The following is a 19,815-nucleotide window of genomic DNA, read 5'->3' as shown; positions in this document are numbered from 1 at the left end:
TGTTCTTGAATCTTCCATCTCTGCTGCATTTCCTTCTATCTGCTGCTTATATCCACGTCTCTCTCTGCAGAACGAAGTCCTTGCTACCTGTGAGGCTCAGCTCCTTTCACTCCTTGAACCCGTCCTGGCTAGTCAGGTCTTGCTGCTTCATTATTTGCAAGCAACTTCAAGTGTCAGGAAGCTACACCTCCTTGAAATGTGGGCAGTATTTGGAAAGGGCAGCTAGTGATATAAAAGAGGTTTGCCTGATGCATTTTGGGTCCATCCCCCTCATTGCAGACTTGCAGTATGAATATGTACCCTGTTCCCTCTCCTTTTCTACCTTGTGTATTTAGATTGGAAGCTATTCAGGGTAGGCATTGCCTTTTACGATGTTTGTCCAGTGCCTAGCATAATGGGGTCCTGTTCTCAGTTGGGGTCATAGGCACTGTTGTAGTATACATATTAATAATCAAATACATTAATCCGTTTCTTATATGAAGCCATGGCATGATTAAGAGAAAATCACTTTGTAGCAAGCATTATGGTCCTTCTTTATGTTGGATTTTCAGCTAACAGAAGGGCTGTTGCATAGTGAACTATCAGTTCTCCCTTGGATGAATGGGAGATTTACTCAGGATTAAAGAATAATCTTTGTATTTGGTGAAAAGATGGGCAGTGCTGCATATCACTTCATTGGTCAGAATCCTTTCAAGGGAAGGTGAGGTTGGTCTACTCCACCAGGGAGGACATGTGATGTAGTGGTTAGAACGCAGACCTAGGAGTTGAGACACCTGAGTTCTGTTTCTGGCGCAGGTGATATCTTGCTGTGTGACTTTAGCCAAGTCATATACTTTCTCTAAAGTTCAGTTTCTCCAGCCACTGTGTAATCTGGGGCTAATAATATTGAATAGTTACTTGTCCCCTATCTCCCTCATAGGCATGTTGTGAGGACTAATTAATGTTTGTAAAATGTTTTGAGTTTCTTAAAGTCATTACATAAGAAAGCTAACAAAAACTAGATCCACCCAAATTTCATCCTCTTCAAACTTTCCCCACAACTCTTCTCTGTTAACTTTTCTGCTGTCTTGAAATCTGAGACCCACACCCTCCCCATATCTGATACCTCTCCTCTTCCTCACCCCTAGCCGCAGTCTCCCCCTCTTACCACAGTTCTGAGACCACATGGGCGGGACCAAACCACCACTAGAAAACAGAGTTGGGGTAGTGTTGGAATGGACATTACCATGAGGGCTGTGAACAAAGGAAAGGCAGGGGTCTGCCTAGGGTGAGAGAGGAAAAGAAGACACTAGTGGAAGAAAGATGAGGAGAGGGAGAAGGAACTGTGGTGGGTAGTGGGAGAGGTGCTTCAGCCAGGTTGCGTCACAACTGAGTGCATCAGGCAGCAAGATCCTCCTCCCAGAGACAGTCATGTGGCCACACGCTGCACATTGTTCCCCTGGGGTACGAACTTGTCATGACCTTGCATTGCCTCATCCTTGGCCTGCTGTTGGCCAGCTTCCTCATGAGTTTGGCTGCACCTTCATCAGGTCCTACCAGGAGTCTTCAGGTGTGTGTGGGGAGGTAGCCATCAGTTGCAGGCAGCAACCCAGCTGATCTGCTACCTTGCCTCTTACTTGTGGCTAGCCAGTTTCAGAGTCCGCTGTTACAACTCCCTGGGGTTCAATGGCTGGATCTGACCTTAATCTGCTCCTGTAGGTATGGGCAAAATCTGATTAGTTTCTAACAAAGAACAGCTGCTCTCAGTTAGGTACTTACTTCATGCTGATGATGGGAATTCTATTACTGTAGGTGCAGATGAAAGGGAAGTTCACATACTGTACAGCCGCCCTTGATGCTCATAAGTTTTATTACTTTCAAGAGCTTCCACTGGTGAAACATGAAAGGTTCCATTACTGGATTTTCATACAGAGAGAGCTTTTCACCCTGCGAAAAATTCAATTTCAAGGACGAGTTGTATACACACAAGTGAAGGCAAAAGATTTGTACTCCTATTAATAATGCTCCCATTTTAAAAGTACAAGCACAGTGGCTCACTGCTCTGGGCTTTTTTTATATTGTCCCAGACTCCCCTCAGATGGCATGGGTTTGATTCCTTCCTCGCTAAGTGTGTCTTGTGTGGGTCTGTATTGAACACAGGTTAGATGCCTCAGGGCTTGATCCAAAGCCTGTTGAAGTCAATGCGTGACTTTCCACTGACTCTAATAGGCTTTGCATCAGTCTCTGAGTGATGAGCAGAAAGTTTGCCTATTTATGAAAAGAAAATACCATGCCTGGAGGATGTTCCCCTTGCAGGACGCACAAAGGAGATGCAGAAAATGCTTTTCACTTTATTTGTAAAAACCACTTATGCCATTTGTGAAATGGGACCCATCTGGACCATATGGAGCTGGGCCATGTGTCTCCAGAAGCAGATGGAGTCAGATTGAAGAGAAAAAGAGGCAGGTGCCTATAGAACACAGGAGAAACGTGCTATGTCAGCCTTGGGGCTGCAGTAATTCATATACCCATACTCTGTACATCAATGCTGGGGTTTTTACCCTGTAATTCATCAAAAGTCCTCCTGAGCTGAGCATGTTTTGCCACAATCTCATTAGTGCTCCTAGAATTAGTTCCATTGCGACTGCAGTGCTTCCGTGTTGTTTTCACTGACAAGTCGCATGATCAAGGAGTGCTTTGGAGACTTCACTGGACAAACTCACTTGAGAGCAGCTAGTCTAGCGAGACTCTGTTAAATCAAAGATGTCAGGGCTTTTTTCTTTATCAGGATTATTATCAAACATTTTTTTTCTTGACTAAAGCAAATGTTAGGCTGCTATGGATGAGTCTCCTTGAAATGAGAGTCAGATCACAACCGTAAATTTTCAGGCTATCTTGGCTGTACACTGCTTCACAGGAAAAATAGCCTCAGTATAATCACTTCACAGAGCTCCTGCAGAAGAGCACTGCTCCTTCTTTTGCATAATCAACTGCATATTCCACTAAATTAACTTGCTGAAGATATTGGGAGTGGAAGGATAATTGCTGCTTTACCTTTACCCAATATAAAATTATTCCTAGTTTCATCCTTCATTGGAGATTAAACTGCAAGACAAAGCTACTTAACTGATCCTCTGCTTAGAACATATTTTCTTTTGAAACTTTAAGATATGTTTATGTGCCTCATGTAAGCACCATGCCCTCAATTTAATTAAACACAAAACAGTATCCTGTAAAGTTCTGCCTCCCCCACTACCAACAGGCTCAAGTACAGGAGGGTAAAAGAGAAGATTGGTGATTTACAAGCTCATCTGGGGTTTTTGGGGGGGATGAATGTTAATGGGAGGATCTGTTCTCAAACCCCCAAATGTATGTGTTAGAAGATGCCACAGGCTGCAAAGCTTCAATAGATGATGTAGTCTGCACATGTATATTGAAACTGACCTCATTCTGAAAAACAAAACTATTTAATCACTGGAGTGAATAACAGATGTAGCCTCAGTAACTATGTAGCTTTCTATGCATTTATATGACAGATCAATTCTAATTCCTTTGTTTGAGTTGAATGTTTTCCCAGATTTCCTTTGCTTCCTGGCAGAAACTGTGCACTAATGATTATCTTTCACTTTTGCCGCCTAAATTCTCCTCCTCTTAATGTAAGTAACTTACTGACAAAAAAAAAAAAAAAAAGGCAATAACAAGCAATAAAGAATGCTGTTCTCCCCCCTTACTCTGGGGATAATTTTTATTTCAATCACATGCATACTTCTTGCTCTGTTTTCTAACAGCACCTGGGTATGTCTCCTGTCTGCTGAGCCTTGCTGTGCTTGCTATGTGTAGTTTGTAGCTATTATGGAAATACTGGCATGGATTTGTTAAGATTCAGAAGCCTTTGGTTATACTTGTGCTGATTCCTAGTATAATTTAGTGCCTTTATGACTGTAGTACAGTACCACAAAACTCTTACCTTTGTATAATTTTAAAGTTCCTTTTGTATTAATGGATCACTTGTGTGGACTATTAATGGATTATCCAGAAGTAATTTTGTTAAATTTGGATAGTTTGAAATCCCCCATTGATAAAGATATTGATCATATTCTATACAATTAAAGTGAAGATTGGCAGGGACTGGGAACCCAACACTAACGGACACTGCTAGGCCTCTAGAAGAGGCAACAGAGTGCACAGCTGCTAAGCACCTTAAACAAACTGAATAGCATGACAGTTTTCAAGGAGCTGTATAATTGCTGCTCTGTGGTTTTGTGCATAGCTTACTAAACCATAATGAATGGTGATGGTCTGTAAACAAAGAAAAATGGGGGACCAGCATGAATGGCTAGATGAGAACCATACCAACCTGCTTCCACTCAAGGCAGTGAAAGCCCCCTTCAACACATGACCTGAATCAGGTAGAGCCAATGATGATCATATTCATGGGGCTCAAGAAACACTGTGGAACTGTTGCTAGCGAATTCCGGTATATGTGACCCTCCTGCATGAGTCACAGTGGGACAGTTCTAGGCAAAGGGAAGCATAGTGAAATGAATTTCCCAACTAACTTTTGGCATTGTGATCACTAGTGAAGGAAAAGCAGCAATCTGGCAAAAACACTGTGGTGATGGTGGATGAGATCATCTGCTCCAGTCCCCCGAAATTCCGCTTCCCTGAAGCTGGCTTACGAATAATGATTACAAATAAATTTGGACCAAGAACCAGACTGCGGATGGCAAGCAGGCTCATTATTAATGAGGTAAGTTCACTAAGAAAATCACAAATGAGTGCACTGAAGGGGATTTGCTGAAGGACCACTTTCCCACTCAGTGTTCTTTTCTAGTGATGTTTTTGGCTTTGGAATCATTGCTTGACTCTCCAATTCAGCTCCTAGAGCAGCGAAGACTTATGTCACTTTCTGCTGATTGGTGCATAGGACAGGATGATGGGAGCCATACTAATCCCTTTTCACTGAAGGTCGGTCACTATGGAAGGTACAAGGGGAGTAAAGATTAGGGAGCTCTTCTTGCTAGAAGAAGATGGATTTTTTTTCCCCCTCTAGCCACAGGAATTGCATTTGAGCACTTATTAGAGTGGTGAAGCTGAGGGAAGAAAACATAATAGATAAATCAACCATAGGACCTTATTTTTTTTATTTTTTTTTAATGCTTGGACAAAGCTTCAAATCACATCAGGTATCTGCTTAATGTGTTTAACCTTTACAGTTTTGAGTTATACAACACAAAGGGGAAAGTAGATCAAACTCTTTTCACAAGGGAGGTTTACTTCTGACAGGGTCAGATTAGTCCTCGTGAACATGTTGTCACCACCAAATACTGCCTTTCACCTAACCCTGCAGCAAAAGTCCTGAGCTTAAATGAAATACTCTGAATGAAATCCTGGCCCTACAGAAGTCAATGGTAAAACTCCCAGTGAGTTCAGTGGTGCCAGGATTTCACTGTTTGTTTCAGAGGACCAGGAAATCCAAGTAAAGGGCTTTTTATTTTGGAATTTACAAGCGTAGGAAAAATAGATTCTTGCAACTTCCCAGAACATAATAATAAACGAATATGTTTTTTAGAAAGTCAGCTCCTGGTGCAGTGCAAGGAGTGGGAGAAGATCAGATAAACCACTTAGCAGCAGTTTGGTTGCTTTCCAGTCAACTAGCTGACCCATACAAAAGTATTTTTGAGTAGAGAAATGGCCAGAAAACTAGTATTTTTAGTTTGCAAAACTAAATCCCAAACCAGAAGTGGTTTGGATCTGGGTTCCAGTGTATGCAAACCACCAAAGTTTGGCAACGTGTGTGGATTTGAGTTCTCTCTACTTGTAATTCCCTTTTCAGATACATTAGGCTTAGAATTGTTTCACATGTGGCCAGCACCTTTGATGTTCCAATTATTGTAAAGCACTTTAACATGAGTTGTAGCAACTGCCATTAAAAAGACAGCACTTGCCAATAGTTACTGCATTATTCCACCTAAAATAACATAGCGATTTCCTTTCCTAAATGTATGAAATTAACACAGGGTTTCAGCCCCCACTATGTGATGAATATTTATTCTGAATGGCAACCGCTGTAGCTACTGTAGTGCAGTAAATATAGCAACCTGTGTTCCACAAAAGCAATGGACAACCCTCATGTTTAATCAGAGCAGGGCCACTGCAGGACTATTCCTCACCCTTTTTAAAAGTGTCACGAGATCTTTAAATTCTGCCTGTGGGGGAGAAGGGTGTGGGATTGGAGCTGGGCAGAAGCGACGGTCAGTTAATGTTTCATCTAAAGGACAGCACCTCTCAGAGTGCGGTAGTCCCTTGAGTATAGCACTGCAGCCTCACCACTTGGTAGGAGCCCAACTCCTCGTTTGAGGCTTGAAGCCATAGGTGAGAAGTGCTTCCAAATGATCCATGTTCATTAAACTGTGCTAAAATAGGACTCATTCGAGAATTTGATTGGAGTATCCAAGGTGGCAGGGTTTGAGAGAACAGAGCTGACAAGATGAGCCAAGTTATATGAGTTTTTCAAAGATTATATTAGTATTTGGTCTGTGTCCCTGCGCAGCGTCAGCGACTGATCCACTCTGCCAATGGCCTGAGCAAACCACTTCAAAATGGGAAACATGAAAACATTGAAAATGGGAACCTCATTGTGGAAAATCAAGAGGAGGAGAATGAGCACAACATGTCTCCCTTTTCAGCACCAGGTAGGTTTGTTCTTCAAGAGAATGAGGATGCTAAACAATGAACAACAGAATGGAATTACAATGCCAAAAATTGCGATGTAGAGACAAGCAAGAGTCAGGTGAGGCTATACAATTGATGTGAAGTTATGCTAAGGTTGAATGACAATAAAAGCCAACTGGAGGTCACATTAAATGAAAACAGGCCATTGGAAAACAGGCCAACAGGTCACATTAAATGAACACAGGTTCAGGCTACTGATTTCCAATTGCAATGTGCAGAAATGGTGAAGGTGCTGCTTGACTGGAGATGTGAGGTAAGCACTCAAGATTGATCTGGATTCTGGAGTTTTCCAGGGTTGGGCTGGATGTGTAATGATGGTAGTCGGGAGAGAGGGGACTAAATATAGAACTTATATAGACCAATCTAATCAGCACATCCCCAATAATAGCCCTGGAATGAACTATGTATACTGGTCTCCTGATGAAGGGTAAGATGGTGCCGATATGTATGTAAATGACAGGGTTGAAAGATTTCTTGAAGGAAAAGGAATTAAAAAGGAAGTTCAGAATAACAAGTGGAAACACAGGCCCTCATGGTTACATATATGTTTGGTTCTCATATGTAAAAAGTGACTAATACTATCTACCTTTTGAAAGCACTTTGAAATCTTCTGGTGAAAGGGACAATATACAAGGAAAGTGTTGTCATGATTTACATTTACATAGCACTTTACATGTTGATTCATTCCAAAATGCTTTATAGATCATACTGTAGGGATTAATTCACCTGCCACTGAAATGTAGCCACCTCTGGAATGATGCACAACAGCTGTTTAAAAGCAGAAAACATTTCTATGCAAAGCAGAAAACATTTCTATGCAATCCTATTGAAGCTGAAGGAGGAATTTTAGATGTTGAGCATAAAAGAGACGAAAATGCTTTTATTTCTGTAGGGCCCCGTTGCTAAAATGTTAACGATCAAAGCAGAAGTCCTGTTGCTTTTAGGAGCCCACTGAAAGGGATTCTGTGTGAAGAAAAATTGGTTGAAACTATACATTTTCACATTTATTATAGTGTGGACTGTTATTTGAATCAATTATATAACAAATACCTGTTCTCACCTGAAGATAAAACATGGTAGACAACTGATCTGTTAAAGAAACAGACCTGTTAGATGGATTGCTGGCAACAAACGAGTGCATTTACACAGAGGTTTTTTTACTCTTTCTATAGTAGATTAAATGGAGCTCATTTACACCTATGGACGCACATGACCAGGCTAATGTGGACAATTTGAAATCACTGTAAACTTAAACAGATAATTATAAACACAAAGTTTGAATGTCCAGGTTTGTAAAGAAGATAATATTTTAATCTAGATATTTTCAGTTCATCCTTTGCTACCAGTTCTGTCCGGAGCATCACAGTCCTGTATTTCATTTCATATTTCTGCTCTAAGCAGAACCTGAGCACAGGACAAATGCTGTCCAGAGCCCAAAGCTTTACTACTACAACAATAAATCACTCCACTGGTGGCTGGAAGTTTTTGTCATTTCTCGATTTGTTCAGTACCCAGGAGACTTGATTGCAAATGAGAGAGGTGGGAAAAAAAGATCTGAGTAAGCTTCCTGTGTCCTACTATATTCATGGTATCATAGTGGTTTGAACCGAGGACAAGGCTGCAAGTTATGCCATTGGCATTGTTTTAATGCAAGTTTTTCTGGTTTTTTTTTTTTTTTTTGTTTTTTTTTTTAAAGAATATTTTTCGGATAATTGAGGCCCAACAGGCCAGAGTGGAATAGCTGATGATACACTTCTGACTATAATAGAGCAAAAGTTCAGCTAGAACTGGAAGAGTTTACATCAGATATTTAAAATCTTCTTCAGTATTTTCAGCTTTTCTTACTGCCCTGTTGTCTGTGGATGATTATCTGTTGCTTGGATGCTCATTGCTCAGTTCATATACTCTGAGGGAGTATTCTGTTATTTTTGCTCTCGAAAGCACCCACTTCAATAACATTGGGGAAATATAAAGAAACATCACCACGCTTTGTTGTTGTTTAAGTGCCATGGTACAATAAGCAGCCTAAAAAACTGACATTTGAAATTGACTTTAGGGAGAAAGATAATTTTCAGAGTTTCCCAGCATTCCCTCTGTCTATCTTTTGATGCATTTTCAGGCCAGGAATAAGGAACATACATTTTCTAAAGATCAGAAGTTCATGTATTCTTTCTGTATTATAAAGAACTCTCTGAAGAATAGGCACTGAAATGACTTTCCAGGTTAGGTGCTTGCAGTTTGCAAAGTAGAGAATCCACTTTAATTAAAAGGGTTTTTTTGGTTTGTTTTCTTTTAGAGCCCCAGTTAAGATGGCCAAGGATTAGTCCAAACTTTTTTTCTGCTGTTCTATAGCCACATCTTTTTTTGTTTTTGATTTGTTTCTTTTGATTACACAGCATAGTTACTTTTGTTAGAACATCTTTCTTCTGAAGTAAATTAAACTTCACTTACATCTATCTCAGAGTAATGCTGAATTTGAATGTACTGTCTTAAAGATCTACTCATTGCTATGCATTATGCTTCTTCAGTGGTAGGGCTCAATCATAGAACTAAGGCTTTGAAGCATTGGATTTGGGAGTAAAGAGAGAATTACGTGAAGGAAGTAAAGATAGTCTCAAACTATAAAATCCAGGCTGGATCCAAGTCTGAATTTCAAACACCCCAAATTTCAGAGAAGTTCCGAGCAAGGGTTTGATTCAGGCCCATCTTGAGATGCAAGACTATAGCAACAGCTGCCATGGAAGGGATTATTATACTACCAGATCTTGGTTTTGGCTTAAAGGAAAAGTAACCCTTCTCCTTAAAAAGAGAAAGTACATGATCTCTCCTGACTCCATGTTAACATTTGGACAGTCAGCTCTTAAGAGCTGAGGTTTGTCTGACACTTTGCTGTTTGATTAATAGACTAGAAAAGTAGACTGGAAACAGCTCATAGACTAAACAATTTGAAGAGTGAAACTGTTAAAGCCTCGTCACAATTAAACTTTTTTTGCAAATACTCAGTTTAAAAAATTATGAAAAGAAAAAAGGTATCGTTTCCCTACCATGATCACAGCTACCAGAAGGTGACAGCTAATTAAATCCCTTTTATTCAAACTGAGGTTGCTAAATAACACAATTGAAAGTAGAATTTAAAGTCAGCTCAATCCTAATAAATTGTTTTTCCTCAGGATTGTTTTAAAGAAATGATCCACTCTGGTCTGTCAGTGCCCATTTAAGACAGAATGATCTAGGAGGGGAAGGTAGTGCAGTATTGAACTGTGGAGAGACTGAGGCCTGGTCTACACTGACATCAACGGGAGATATGCAGGCTACACTATGTAGCTTGTGTGTCGCCCATCGACTTACTTACATTGCCGTAATGCGGCGTCTTCACTGCACTGCGTCGATGGGAGATGCCCTCCAGTCAACACACCCTTACTCTTTTCGGGGGAGTTAATAGCATTGACCGGAGAGCACTTCCGGGATCAATTGAGCAGGTCTCCACAGCCTGCTTGGTCAATCCCACTGCAACGATCCGTGCAGCCCCAGAAGTGTAGACATACCCTCAGTTGAGGAGTGACCATAGGATTATTTCATTTCCTGAGCAAGTGGAGGCCAGGCGTACAGTTATGGAAATGGGTCACTTGATCTTGCAGGGGAGCATGTCCTTGTGAATCCTTTGGAGCAAGCATTGTTAAGAAATGCTGGAATACATTAGAGTGAGAATGAGTTGGCATATCTTGAGAATGATCTGATGAGCAAGAGCCCTTGTGTACCCTAGCTGCCTTTATAGAGCCCTGATTCAGAAAAAACACTTAAACACGTGCTTAACTGTAAATGCACAGTTAAATCCCATTTATTGCCACATCTTCAAGCCTCTTGTAAAAGTATGAATTGTTTTGAACTCCCATTGATTTAATGGAAATTGGGTACTTGTTGTACAGGATTGGCCCTGAATTCACTATAATGAAATATGTTTGTTAAAATGAGAAAAATCATTTCTACCAAAAGGATAGAGCTATTGGCCAAGGAGGTTAGCAAATCCTACCCATTATTGGAGCTATTGGCCAAGGAGGTTACCAAATCCTACCCTGGCATTGGCATCTTGAAAGACATCATTAAAAAGAGAGACAGATTTGGAACAAAAACTTGCAGATTTGATGTTGCCCTAGGATATTCCAATAGTAACCCACTAAATGAAGAGGGCTATAACCAGGAGACAAAGATACCTAAAAGTAATATGTTGTGATGAGAATTCTGTTTCCCTCTTGGACTGCATATGTACCTCTGTTTGCATTCAGACTTTGGGTTGCTGTTCTCTATTCTAGCACAGATGTCTATGTCGATTCACAATATAAAATATAGATGCATTTTTCATGAATTAGACAGGAAACTGTGTGTGTTTGCCAATTGTCTTCCTCCTTAGTAAGAAAGATGTTGGTCTCCATTGTGATTGGATTTACAGTTGTAATTTTTAGTCCCAAGGTCCATATGAAGGGGTGGAGAAGAAACAGGTTATGACTTTGTTTTAAGTTGCACTAGTATGTTTTATATATTGCTTTAAAAGAAAAAGTTATAGGTAGCCTATTCTCCACTCAAAGAAGGGGTAACAAAATAGGGAGCAATAAAAAAAAATTAAACAAACAGTGGAACCAACAACACTTATCCTGAGCATCTCCACTCAATAACATTTCTTTTTGTTGCATCCCATCCTCTTTAAATCTGGAGTAACTCCATAGTAATGGAGATCAAAATTTGTCTGTGTGTACTCAAAGGTCAGGGACCTGTCTTCATTGTAGTGGACTGTGCCTTTAAGAGACCCAGTCACAGCATACATCAAGTCACAGGCAGTGATCTCTGTTAGGCTTTAATAACTAGAACTAGAAATAGAAGTGGCAGGGAAAATGGAATTTCCATCTCCCAGAAAATTTTGAAGTTTTGGATACAGTTTTCCAATTTGAGATGAAAAATAAAAACCTTGACACTTTTTGCAGGTCAGAAACTGGAAAACTCTGAAATTCTGAAAAAGGGCATTCAAACATAAAATTCCTGACCAGCTCTAGTTTGAACTTTTGGGTTGTGTCTCTGGTTTCCATGATTGGTACCACAGTTGGGATGTAACATTTGTAACATACTCATTTGTTAAGTGCCTGGCACGCAGTAGACTCTTAAAAACAAATTAGGCTGATTAGCTAATTTACATACTCTAAATTTCATACACTAATCTAGTCAACCCTTATCCCTTGAGAATAACACCACTTTGTTGCAGAATTATACTTCTTGCTTGGGTTAGTACAAGAGCCTGTATGTGGAGCACTACACTTCTTATCATTACATGACTTAAAATCAAAATTTGAATTAAATTTTACTGATGATAATTAGTTCTAAATCTCAGCTGTAAATATAAAACCTAATTAGGACCCAGGAGATAGGGAACTTAAAATCAATGTTCATTAGTGGAAAAAGACAGTTTTGTTTAAAAAGTAACAAATTTTGAAACTGGTGAAATGAAACACTTAAAAAAACCCAAACATACCAACAGTGGCAGCTCCTCAGCTGTTGTAAATGGGCACAACTCGATTGATTTCAGTAGAGCTACTCTGGTGTACACCATCTAACAATCTGGATCACTGTATAATTAACCAGTGGAATTCATTGCCACCAGTTACATTGAAGTTAAATGCTTGGTAGAATTAAAAAAAGGATTAGATTAGGGATGGGGTCAGCATTTTTTTTCAAGTTTCAAAATTTCAAACAAAAACAGAGAAAAAAATTGCAGAAATTTCTGTGAAATCTTTCCTGTTTTTCAGTCATCCCTAGATTAGAGATTTATGTGAATTAATAAAAATATATGTAGTATCACAGATGGGGATAAACATAAGTGGTTTCAAGACTCATGCTTCAAGACTCATGCTCCAGCCACTACCTGCCTGAGGTTAGAAAGAAGCTTCCTCCATAATTGTCCTTTTTCAGGGTTTTGTCACTTTCTTCTAAAGCACTTGGTACAAATCACTGTCAGAGAGGATATCAGAGTATATGGACCATTGGTTTGACCTTGTCTGGCAGTCCCCAATTTAAGTTAGATTAACACACTGAATAATGTATTCTTCCTATCTACCCACTTCACCTTCATTCCAAGAAGAGATGATTCAGTGGCTAAATATCAAGTTTGAAATACCTGAGCTGCAACAGAGCATTTGACTCCTGGCAGTGTCGTCAGTATTTGGCCCATCCAACTAGATAAAACTGAGTTCCATGTATAACGCTGCCTGCAGTGACTCAAGAGTGTGAGTACCAACCTCAGGGCAGAGTGTTAGGAACCAGGGCACAAACCCCAAATTAGCAGTGAATTCTATACTTAGAGTTTGCCAACCAATTGTCAAGTGTAAACTCCTCACGTACTATAACAGCATAAATATGGAGTCACAGATAGTCCCCTTAGTACTCCAATCTGTCTCACCACCCAGGTATTTTCAGCGACTTTGGCACCGAGACCATCGCAGTCCAGCACACATGACTCATGGAAATAGACTGCAGATGGTACCGCTGACATGCTCCTGGACCTGATGGGCATGGGCACCGAGTCTTCAGGCGTGAGCACTCCACTAAAAAGAAGCTCCCGGTATGTGAATCTTCATCAGTGCCATCATCGATGCCTCATCTGGTACCAGATCGACTAGTACAGACAAGATTTCCATTCCCATCCCCGTCCCACACCGCCAGCACTGACACTGACACCAGGATGGTCAGTACTGGCAGAATTCCACCACTCCAGGGACCTCCACATACTGGATGTACTAGAGACCCCGTTTCTCATTACTGGGACCTCTGCACTGAGCCTCTGGTTGACACAAGAATCATCCCAGCTACTATGCCATGCTCCCCCGCTCTCTAGCAAAGATTCAGAGAGAAACCAGAGGAGGTGGTGTCACAGTACTCCTCATGGGCTCCATATGGTGCTCAATACCAATAGGGCCCTTACCTGCAGATGGCACCACCACTACCATCCTGGTACAGCCACCAGTGGGCACCACCACTAGGCTCTCTGCCACCTCCACCCCAGTGGTCTTATTGGGACCTGTGGGCAGCATATCGCCAACAGGCCTCTCGAACTCCAAGTCTCACCTAAGAACCCTTGAAACAGGGTCTCACCCTCCTGAACCCCTGGCTGCAGGATCCAGAGCTTTGGAATGTCCTCCAAACATCATAGATGAGCAGGGCAGTGCCGAGGAAGATGTGACACCTAGGACCATATCCTCCCCAGACAAAGCCGTCATGCCTACCCCACCATCTTTGGCAGACAACTTGCATCTCTTCCAGGAGTTAGCAAAGAATGGCAGACGCTCTCCAAATACCACTGGAAAAAGTCTGGGACACTCATCATCAACTCCTTGACTTCTTCCATTCTTCCTCCTCCTCAAAGATCATCCTCCCTATTAACGAGGCCCTCTGGCAAACTCCAGCATCGGTAGCATCACCTGCAAGCAGGTGAACAAAAAGTACTAAGTCCCTGCCAAGGAATCTGAATTCCTTTTTTTCCTCCTGCCACCATCTCTGTCGTGGTGGATGCTGTCAGCTCCCGTGATCAACACCACCAGTCCAGGGCTATTCTCTACAACAGAGATTAGCAGCACCTAGAGATTTTCGGTAGGAAGTCTGTGTTCCGTATCTCCAACTACCAGGCCCTCATGGTGAAATACGATTATATAAACTATTTAAAATAGAATGACTTTATGACCAATTTAAGGCCATTATCCAGGAGGGCAAGTTGGTAGCAAAGACATTGCTGCAATATACCCTTGATGCAGCTAACACAGTGGCTAGGTCCATCTCCAAGGTGGTGGTGATGCAACAGGCATCATGGCTCCATGTGTTGGGCTTCCTGAAAGAGGTACAGTCCATGGCTGAGCACCTCCATTTGAGGAAAGAAGCTCTTTGTGGAGAAGACTGATGCCTCCCTTCACACTCTGAAGGACTCCAGGGCCACTCTCCAATTGCTGGGTATCTATACGCTGGGATTACAGAGACTATTTTGTCCTCAATTCCAGCATAGATCACATTCATCGCTATATCAACCTGAACGCGACTAAGTCAAAGAAAGAAAGGGAAATTTCCCAAACGCAAACTATCTCGCCCACAATCTTCTTTGTCCCAGCCCTCTACATCCAAACACCAGTTTTGGCGGGCGTGTCGAGGTGCCATTAGACCACTCCCCCCGACTGATATATCTGATCAATGCTTCATACCCATTTGGCCTTTGATTGGCAGCGTTTCTCAGTACTGGGAGTGCATAACATCGGACTAATGGGTCCTAGAGATCGTTCAAACTGGGTACTCCATCTATTTTACCTCCCTATCCTATCCTTAGTCTTGCTCATGGAGACTGTTCAAAGCAGTCCACAAATATCAGCCAGACTCTCCCTCCAACTCTTGGGGCATATGGCGGAGGGTACAGTGGAGACACATGCCAGGCTTCACATGAGATGCCTCCAAATGTGGTTCAGCCCGGTTTACAGTCCAAACAGGGACAGGCTGGACAAATCCCTGTCACCACCCATCAGGATAAAAAATTTCTTATTCTGGTGGAAGCACCCAGCCATCATTTGCAAAGGGATCTCATTCTTGCAAACCTCACCATCGTTGCTCCTCACCACTGACGCATCAGTCAGAGGGTGGGGCATGCATCTAAACAGCATCACAACAGAAGGCAAGTGATTGCCCATGGAGATGACCTTCCATATCAACCTCCTCAAGCTAAGAATGGTCAGGAATCCTGCGCCCATTTCCTCCTGCTAATCACAGGATCACACACAAAAATCCTAACAGACAATATAGCCTGTATGTACTACATCAATTGACATGGGGGAGCCAGGTTGCTCTCTCTATGCACAGAAGTGATGAGACTATGGAATTGATGCATTTCCCATGAGGTCATACTATCTGCAGCTTACCTACTGGACACACAAAACTCTATAGTGGACAGTCTCAGTCGCAACTTCCCACATAATCACGGGTGGGAGATAGACCTGACAACACTTCACGACCTATTCAGGTGATGGGGGACCCTGTCCACAGACCTGTTTGCCACTGACCTGAACAAAAAATATCCATGCTACCATTCCAGAGTGGGGATAGGTCAAAGGTCAACATTCTCTGGGTGCTGCTTTCCTCATCCCCTGGAACAGGGACCTTCTGTACACCCTTCCTCCATTTCCCCTACTGTCGAAGGTCCTGCTGAAAATAAAAAGAGATGGAGTCCATGTCATTCTGATTGCTCCTACTTAGTGGAGACAGACCTGGTAACCTTACCTGTCAAAGCTAATGACATGCCTTCTGATCCCTCTTCCGGCCATTCTGCAACTTCTGTCTTAGGACAGAGGATGCCCCCTACATCCCAAGCTGGGGATTCTCCTCCTCCAGGCATGGCTCCTGCTTGGTTCCAACACTTAGAAAGCTCCCATTCAAGGGAGGTACAAGAAGTTCTGCTGCACAGTAGAAAGTCCTTGACCCAACGTACTTAACTGCAAAAATGGTCCAGGTTCTAGATTTGGTGTTCTTTTCAACAGATCATCCCTACATTGATTACTTTTACTCATATCCTAGACTATGCATTGACCCTAAAGAAATGGGGCTGTTCTCTAAGCTCTCTTAGGGTCCATTTAGCGGCTATAACAGTTTTCCACCCACCTGTTGAGGGTTACTCAGTGTTGTCACACCCGACCACTAAAAGATTCCTCAAGAATATATTCAACCTCTTCCCACAACCTCAATGTCCCACTCCCATGTGGGACCTAAACCTGTTACTGAAAGGACTGACTAGGCCTCCCTTTGAACCCCTGGCCACCTGTTTGCCGATGTACCTCTCCATGAAAATGGCCTTCCCGATAGTGATTATCTTGGCCAGAAGAATGGGCAAGATAGTGGATCTGATGGTGCATTCTCCCTACACAGTATTCTTTCCAGACAAGGTTACAGTCAAGCCTAATCCAAAATTCATCTTTCAGGTACCCTTCCCATTTCACATGAACCAATTGATTCACCTTCCAATCTTTACCCCAAGCCTCACCAATATAACAAGAAGGCTATATTACATCTCCTAGATGTTAGAAATGTCATGGTCTTCTACCTCGATAGGATTAAGAATTTCAGGAAGTTCCCTAGGCTTTTTCTTTCCATGGTGGAAAGATCCAAGAGCTCAGGAGTATCAGCCCAAAGGCTCTCCAAGTGGGTCTCGAATTGCATCAGACAGCGTTACCAAGTGCGCAGTATGATCCCTCCAGACACTCTTCATGCATATTCCATGAGATCGATCTCCTCACGTGTTGCCTTCTGTAAGGATGTCCCCATCTCAGAGATCTGTAGAGCAGCAACATGGGCATCAGCCCACACTTTCACAGAACACTATGTGATTACTGGGAACTCTGCCTCAGATGCCATCTTTGGCTCCACAGTACTATCATCTGTAAATGAACCGACTCTGAAGTCCCTGCCCTCTGGAAGGGATACTGTTTGTGAGTCACCTACAATGGAACACCCAAAGGGATATTGCTCGAAGAAGGAGAAGAAGTTACTCACTTTGTGCAGTAACAATGGTTCTTCAAGATGTGTGATCCTATGGGTGCTCCACAACCCCCCCTCCTCCCCTCTACTTTGAAGTTCTTGTCAATGACTTTGTGGTAGAGAAGGAACTGAGGTTGGTTAGCCTGTGTGCGCTGGCTAGTCTCATGGTGCAGCATGAGGAGAGATAATGCATGTGCAGGCCTAATGGACACTGCTACCAAAGTTCTCCAATCAGCAGCACAGGGACACAAGCACACCTATAGTGGAGCACCCATAGGGATATGCATCTTGAAGAACCATCATTACTGCACTAAGTGAGTAACTTCTTTATCTCACAGCAAAGACAATGCTTGTAACATAAACATCGACACACAAATGAGTTACAATCTTAAGTTTCAGAAGGAAATAGAAGCCTCTATGTTCAGCAAGGTCAATATGTTCTTTAGGGCTAACCCAGGCTAAGCAGCTGGGGATCTCTTGCTTATGCCTAGAAACCTTGCCCTTCCGCCTTTCCCCCCAGAGTCCAAGCAGCATAGAGATGCCTAGTTCCATTTGCCTGGGGTTTTTATTTCCCTTCTGCCATGCGCTCTGAGCTGCAAACTCAGCTGATGGTGGGAATACACTTGCATGACTCATCTTCATGGGGAAATGAGCAGAACAACAAAGTATTTTATTCTCTTTATCATCCCATAATAGTCCATCTCATGTTGATGGACCTTTCCTGTTGGGAAGGACATAAAACCTTCTTTTGTTGAACAGCCCTTCACACTAATTTAATGTCTGTCTGCTGTCCGGTGATTTACATAGTCACAGAAGCTCACAATATAACCATCAAATATGAGCTTACAATATGGGATACAGATATTACAAGTGAGATTAATGCATGCAGTGGCTCACAAGCATTCAATAAAGTCTAAACATGTTCTTATAATTCTAACACCAGTTTTAACAATACTAACATATAAGTGAGACAGACTGATTCCAGCTATGTATTTGTCAATGTTCAGTTGAGACATGGGGACTTTGGCATAAGCTGGCACCTGGTCTGCCAGCATCACACCAAACTTGGGGTTTTGGGGTTTTAAAACTGAGTTCCTGTCTGCTGTATGTGGATATTGCAAATCTGATGATACTTTATTTTAAAGTAGGACTTTGACCAATATCCCTTTCTCATTACCATTGCACTGTGTGTTGTTTACCTGTTTATCTTTCACCTACAGATGGCTGCATTTTAATGAGAAAGTGATTCCTGCAAGTATAAAGTTTGTACTCCTTTGAGAGGAAACAAAGGAATATAGCATTAAAGGAATATACTGGAAAATTAATATAAAACTTCTCATTGTAGCACTGTCACTTGGTTCTTGTAAACATTGTAATAGCCCTTCCATTTAATGCAATGTTTGACTCCCAAAGCCTCTCATATACAGTGCAGAGCATATGAATTTGAAAAAAATGAAATTACTTTAAACAAGACTGGAATTCTTCTGCTCTCAGCTACTACACTAGTATAATTCACAAGTAACTCTACTTTACTCAGTTACACCAGCATAAAACTTGTGTAAGCTAGATCAGAATCAAAACCAATATCTCTTGATGCTTTCTTTAAGGAAACAAAAATCCTCTAACTGCAGAATGAGTGGGCAACTGTCTCACTAAATCAAGGGGAAAGAATAAGGACCTGATTCTGATCTCACGCTGGTGTAACCCTTTCCTGGCCTTAGACCTGATTTACACTAGAGTAGAATCAGGCCCATATGTTTTCCCTGTTGCATGGGAAGAGAAACCTGCATTCCTAGATAATAAGTATGGAGTTAGCAGGTTCTGTCTTTCATTCTCTTTGTTGAAGGCATGTACTCTGATAGGGATCCTGTCTAAGATTCAGAATCAACAAAGCACTTAAGCATATCCTAAACCGTGAATGTTCACATTGACTTTCCACTGATTTTGCTAAATCAAGGCCTAAATGAATAGCTCTTCTGTGACAAATGATAGAAATCCCCATTACAAAGCATTGGTCCAGCTGTCTTCATTGCAGCACAAGTTCATGTAAGCACTGGGAGGCTGGAGTTTCAGCATTATTACTATTTTCTTTTAAATCTGAAGACAGCATCATATTGTTTGCTGCTCTTCCTACAATTATTTTTTGCTTCATTAAAGAAAGCATCAAGGGACACTGATACAGATTCTGCTCTCACTTACACTGGTGTAACTCTGACTACAGTGGAGAGAGATCTGGTTTTATATTCTTTCCCTTTGGTGTGACTATCCATCTGTTTCAAAACAGCACATTTGTATAGAATTCGCACACATAATGATAAAAGCATTTATACTGTTTCAAGTATTAAGAAATCCTGTGCTATCTTAATTATATCAGAAATAAAACGACATAAATGTCACTTGGCTGTGCCCCTCCTTTGTCAACCTCTAAAGCAAGCTTGTAGCATGCTCTAGAAATACCTCAAGGAATCTGAATATAATCCGTAGTCTGTGAAAATCCTGTAATTTGCCTCTGATCTCATTAATTGAGATTTACATGCATGTTTGCAACACTTCACACTT

At 41.7% G+C, this 19,815-nt stretch overlaps 1 protein-coding gene across 1 annotated transcript in view; it reads left to right on the top strand.

The window, feature by feature from the left end:
• SLC24A4 (solute carrier family 24 member 4) overlaps positions 1 to 19,815 on the top strand; it is a 132,528-nt gene that overhangs the window by 101,796 nt on the left and 10,917 nt on the right. Inside the window, exons 11-12 of the mRNA XM_067547101.1 lie at positions 4,560 to 4,729; positions 6,533 to 6,674. Of these exons, the coding sequence (XP_067403202.1) occupies positions 4,560 to 4,729; positions 6,533 to 6,674 (312 nt within the window). The remainder of the gene's footprint in view (positions 1 to 4,559; positions 4,730 to 6,532; positions 6,675 to 19,815) is intronic.

The sequence above is a fragment of the Emydura macquarii genome, unplaced genomic scaffold (assembly GCF_026122565.2).
Source record: "Emydura macquarii macquarii isolate MOO-44397 ecotype Brisbane River unplaced genomic scaffold, CSIRO-AGI_Emac_v2 contig_1229, whole genome shotgun sequence".
In the NCBI taxonomy this organism is placed as follows: Eukaryota; Metazoa; Chordata; order Testudines; family Chelidae; genus Emydura; species Emydura macquarii.
The sequence above is the reverse complement of the archived record's forward strand: the minus strand, read 5'-3'. Positions and strand labels throughout refer to the sequence as shown.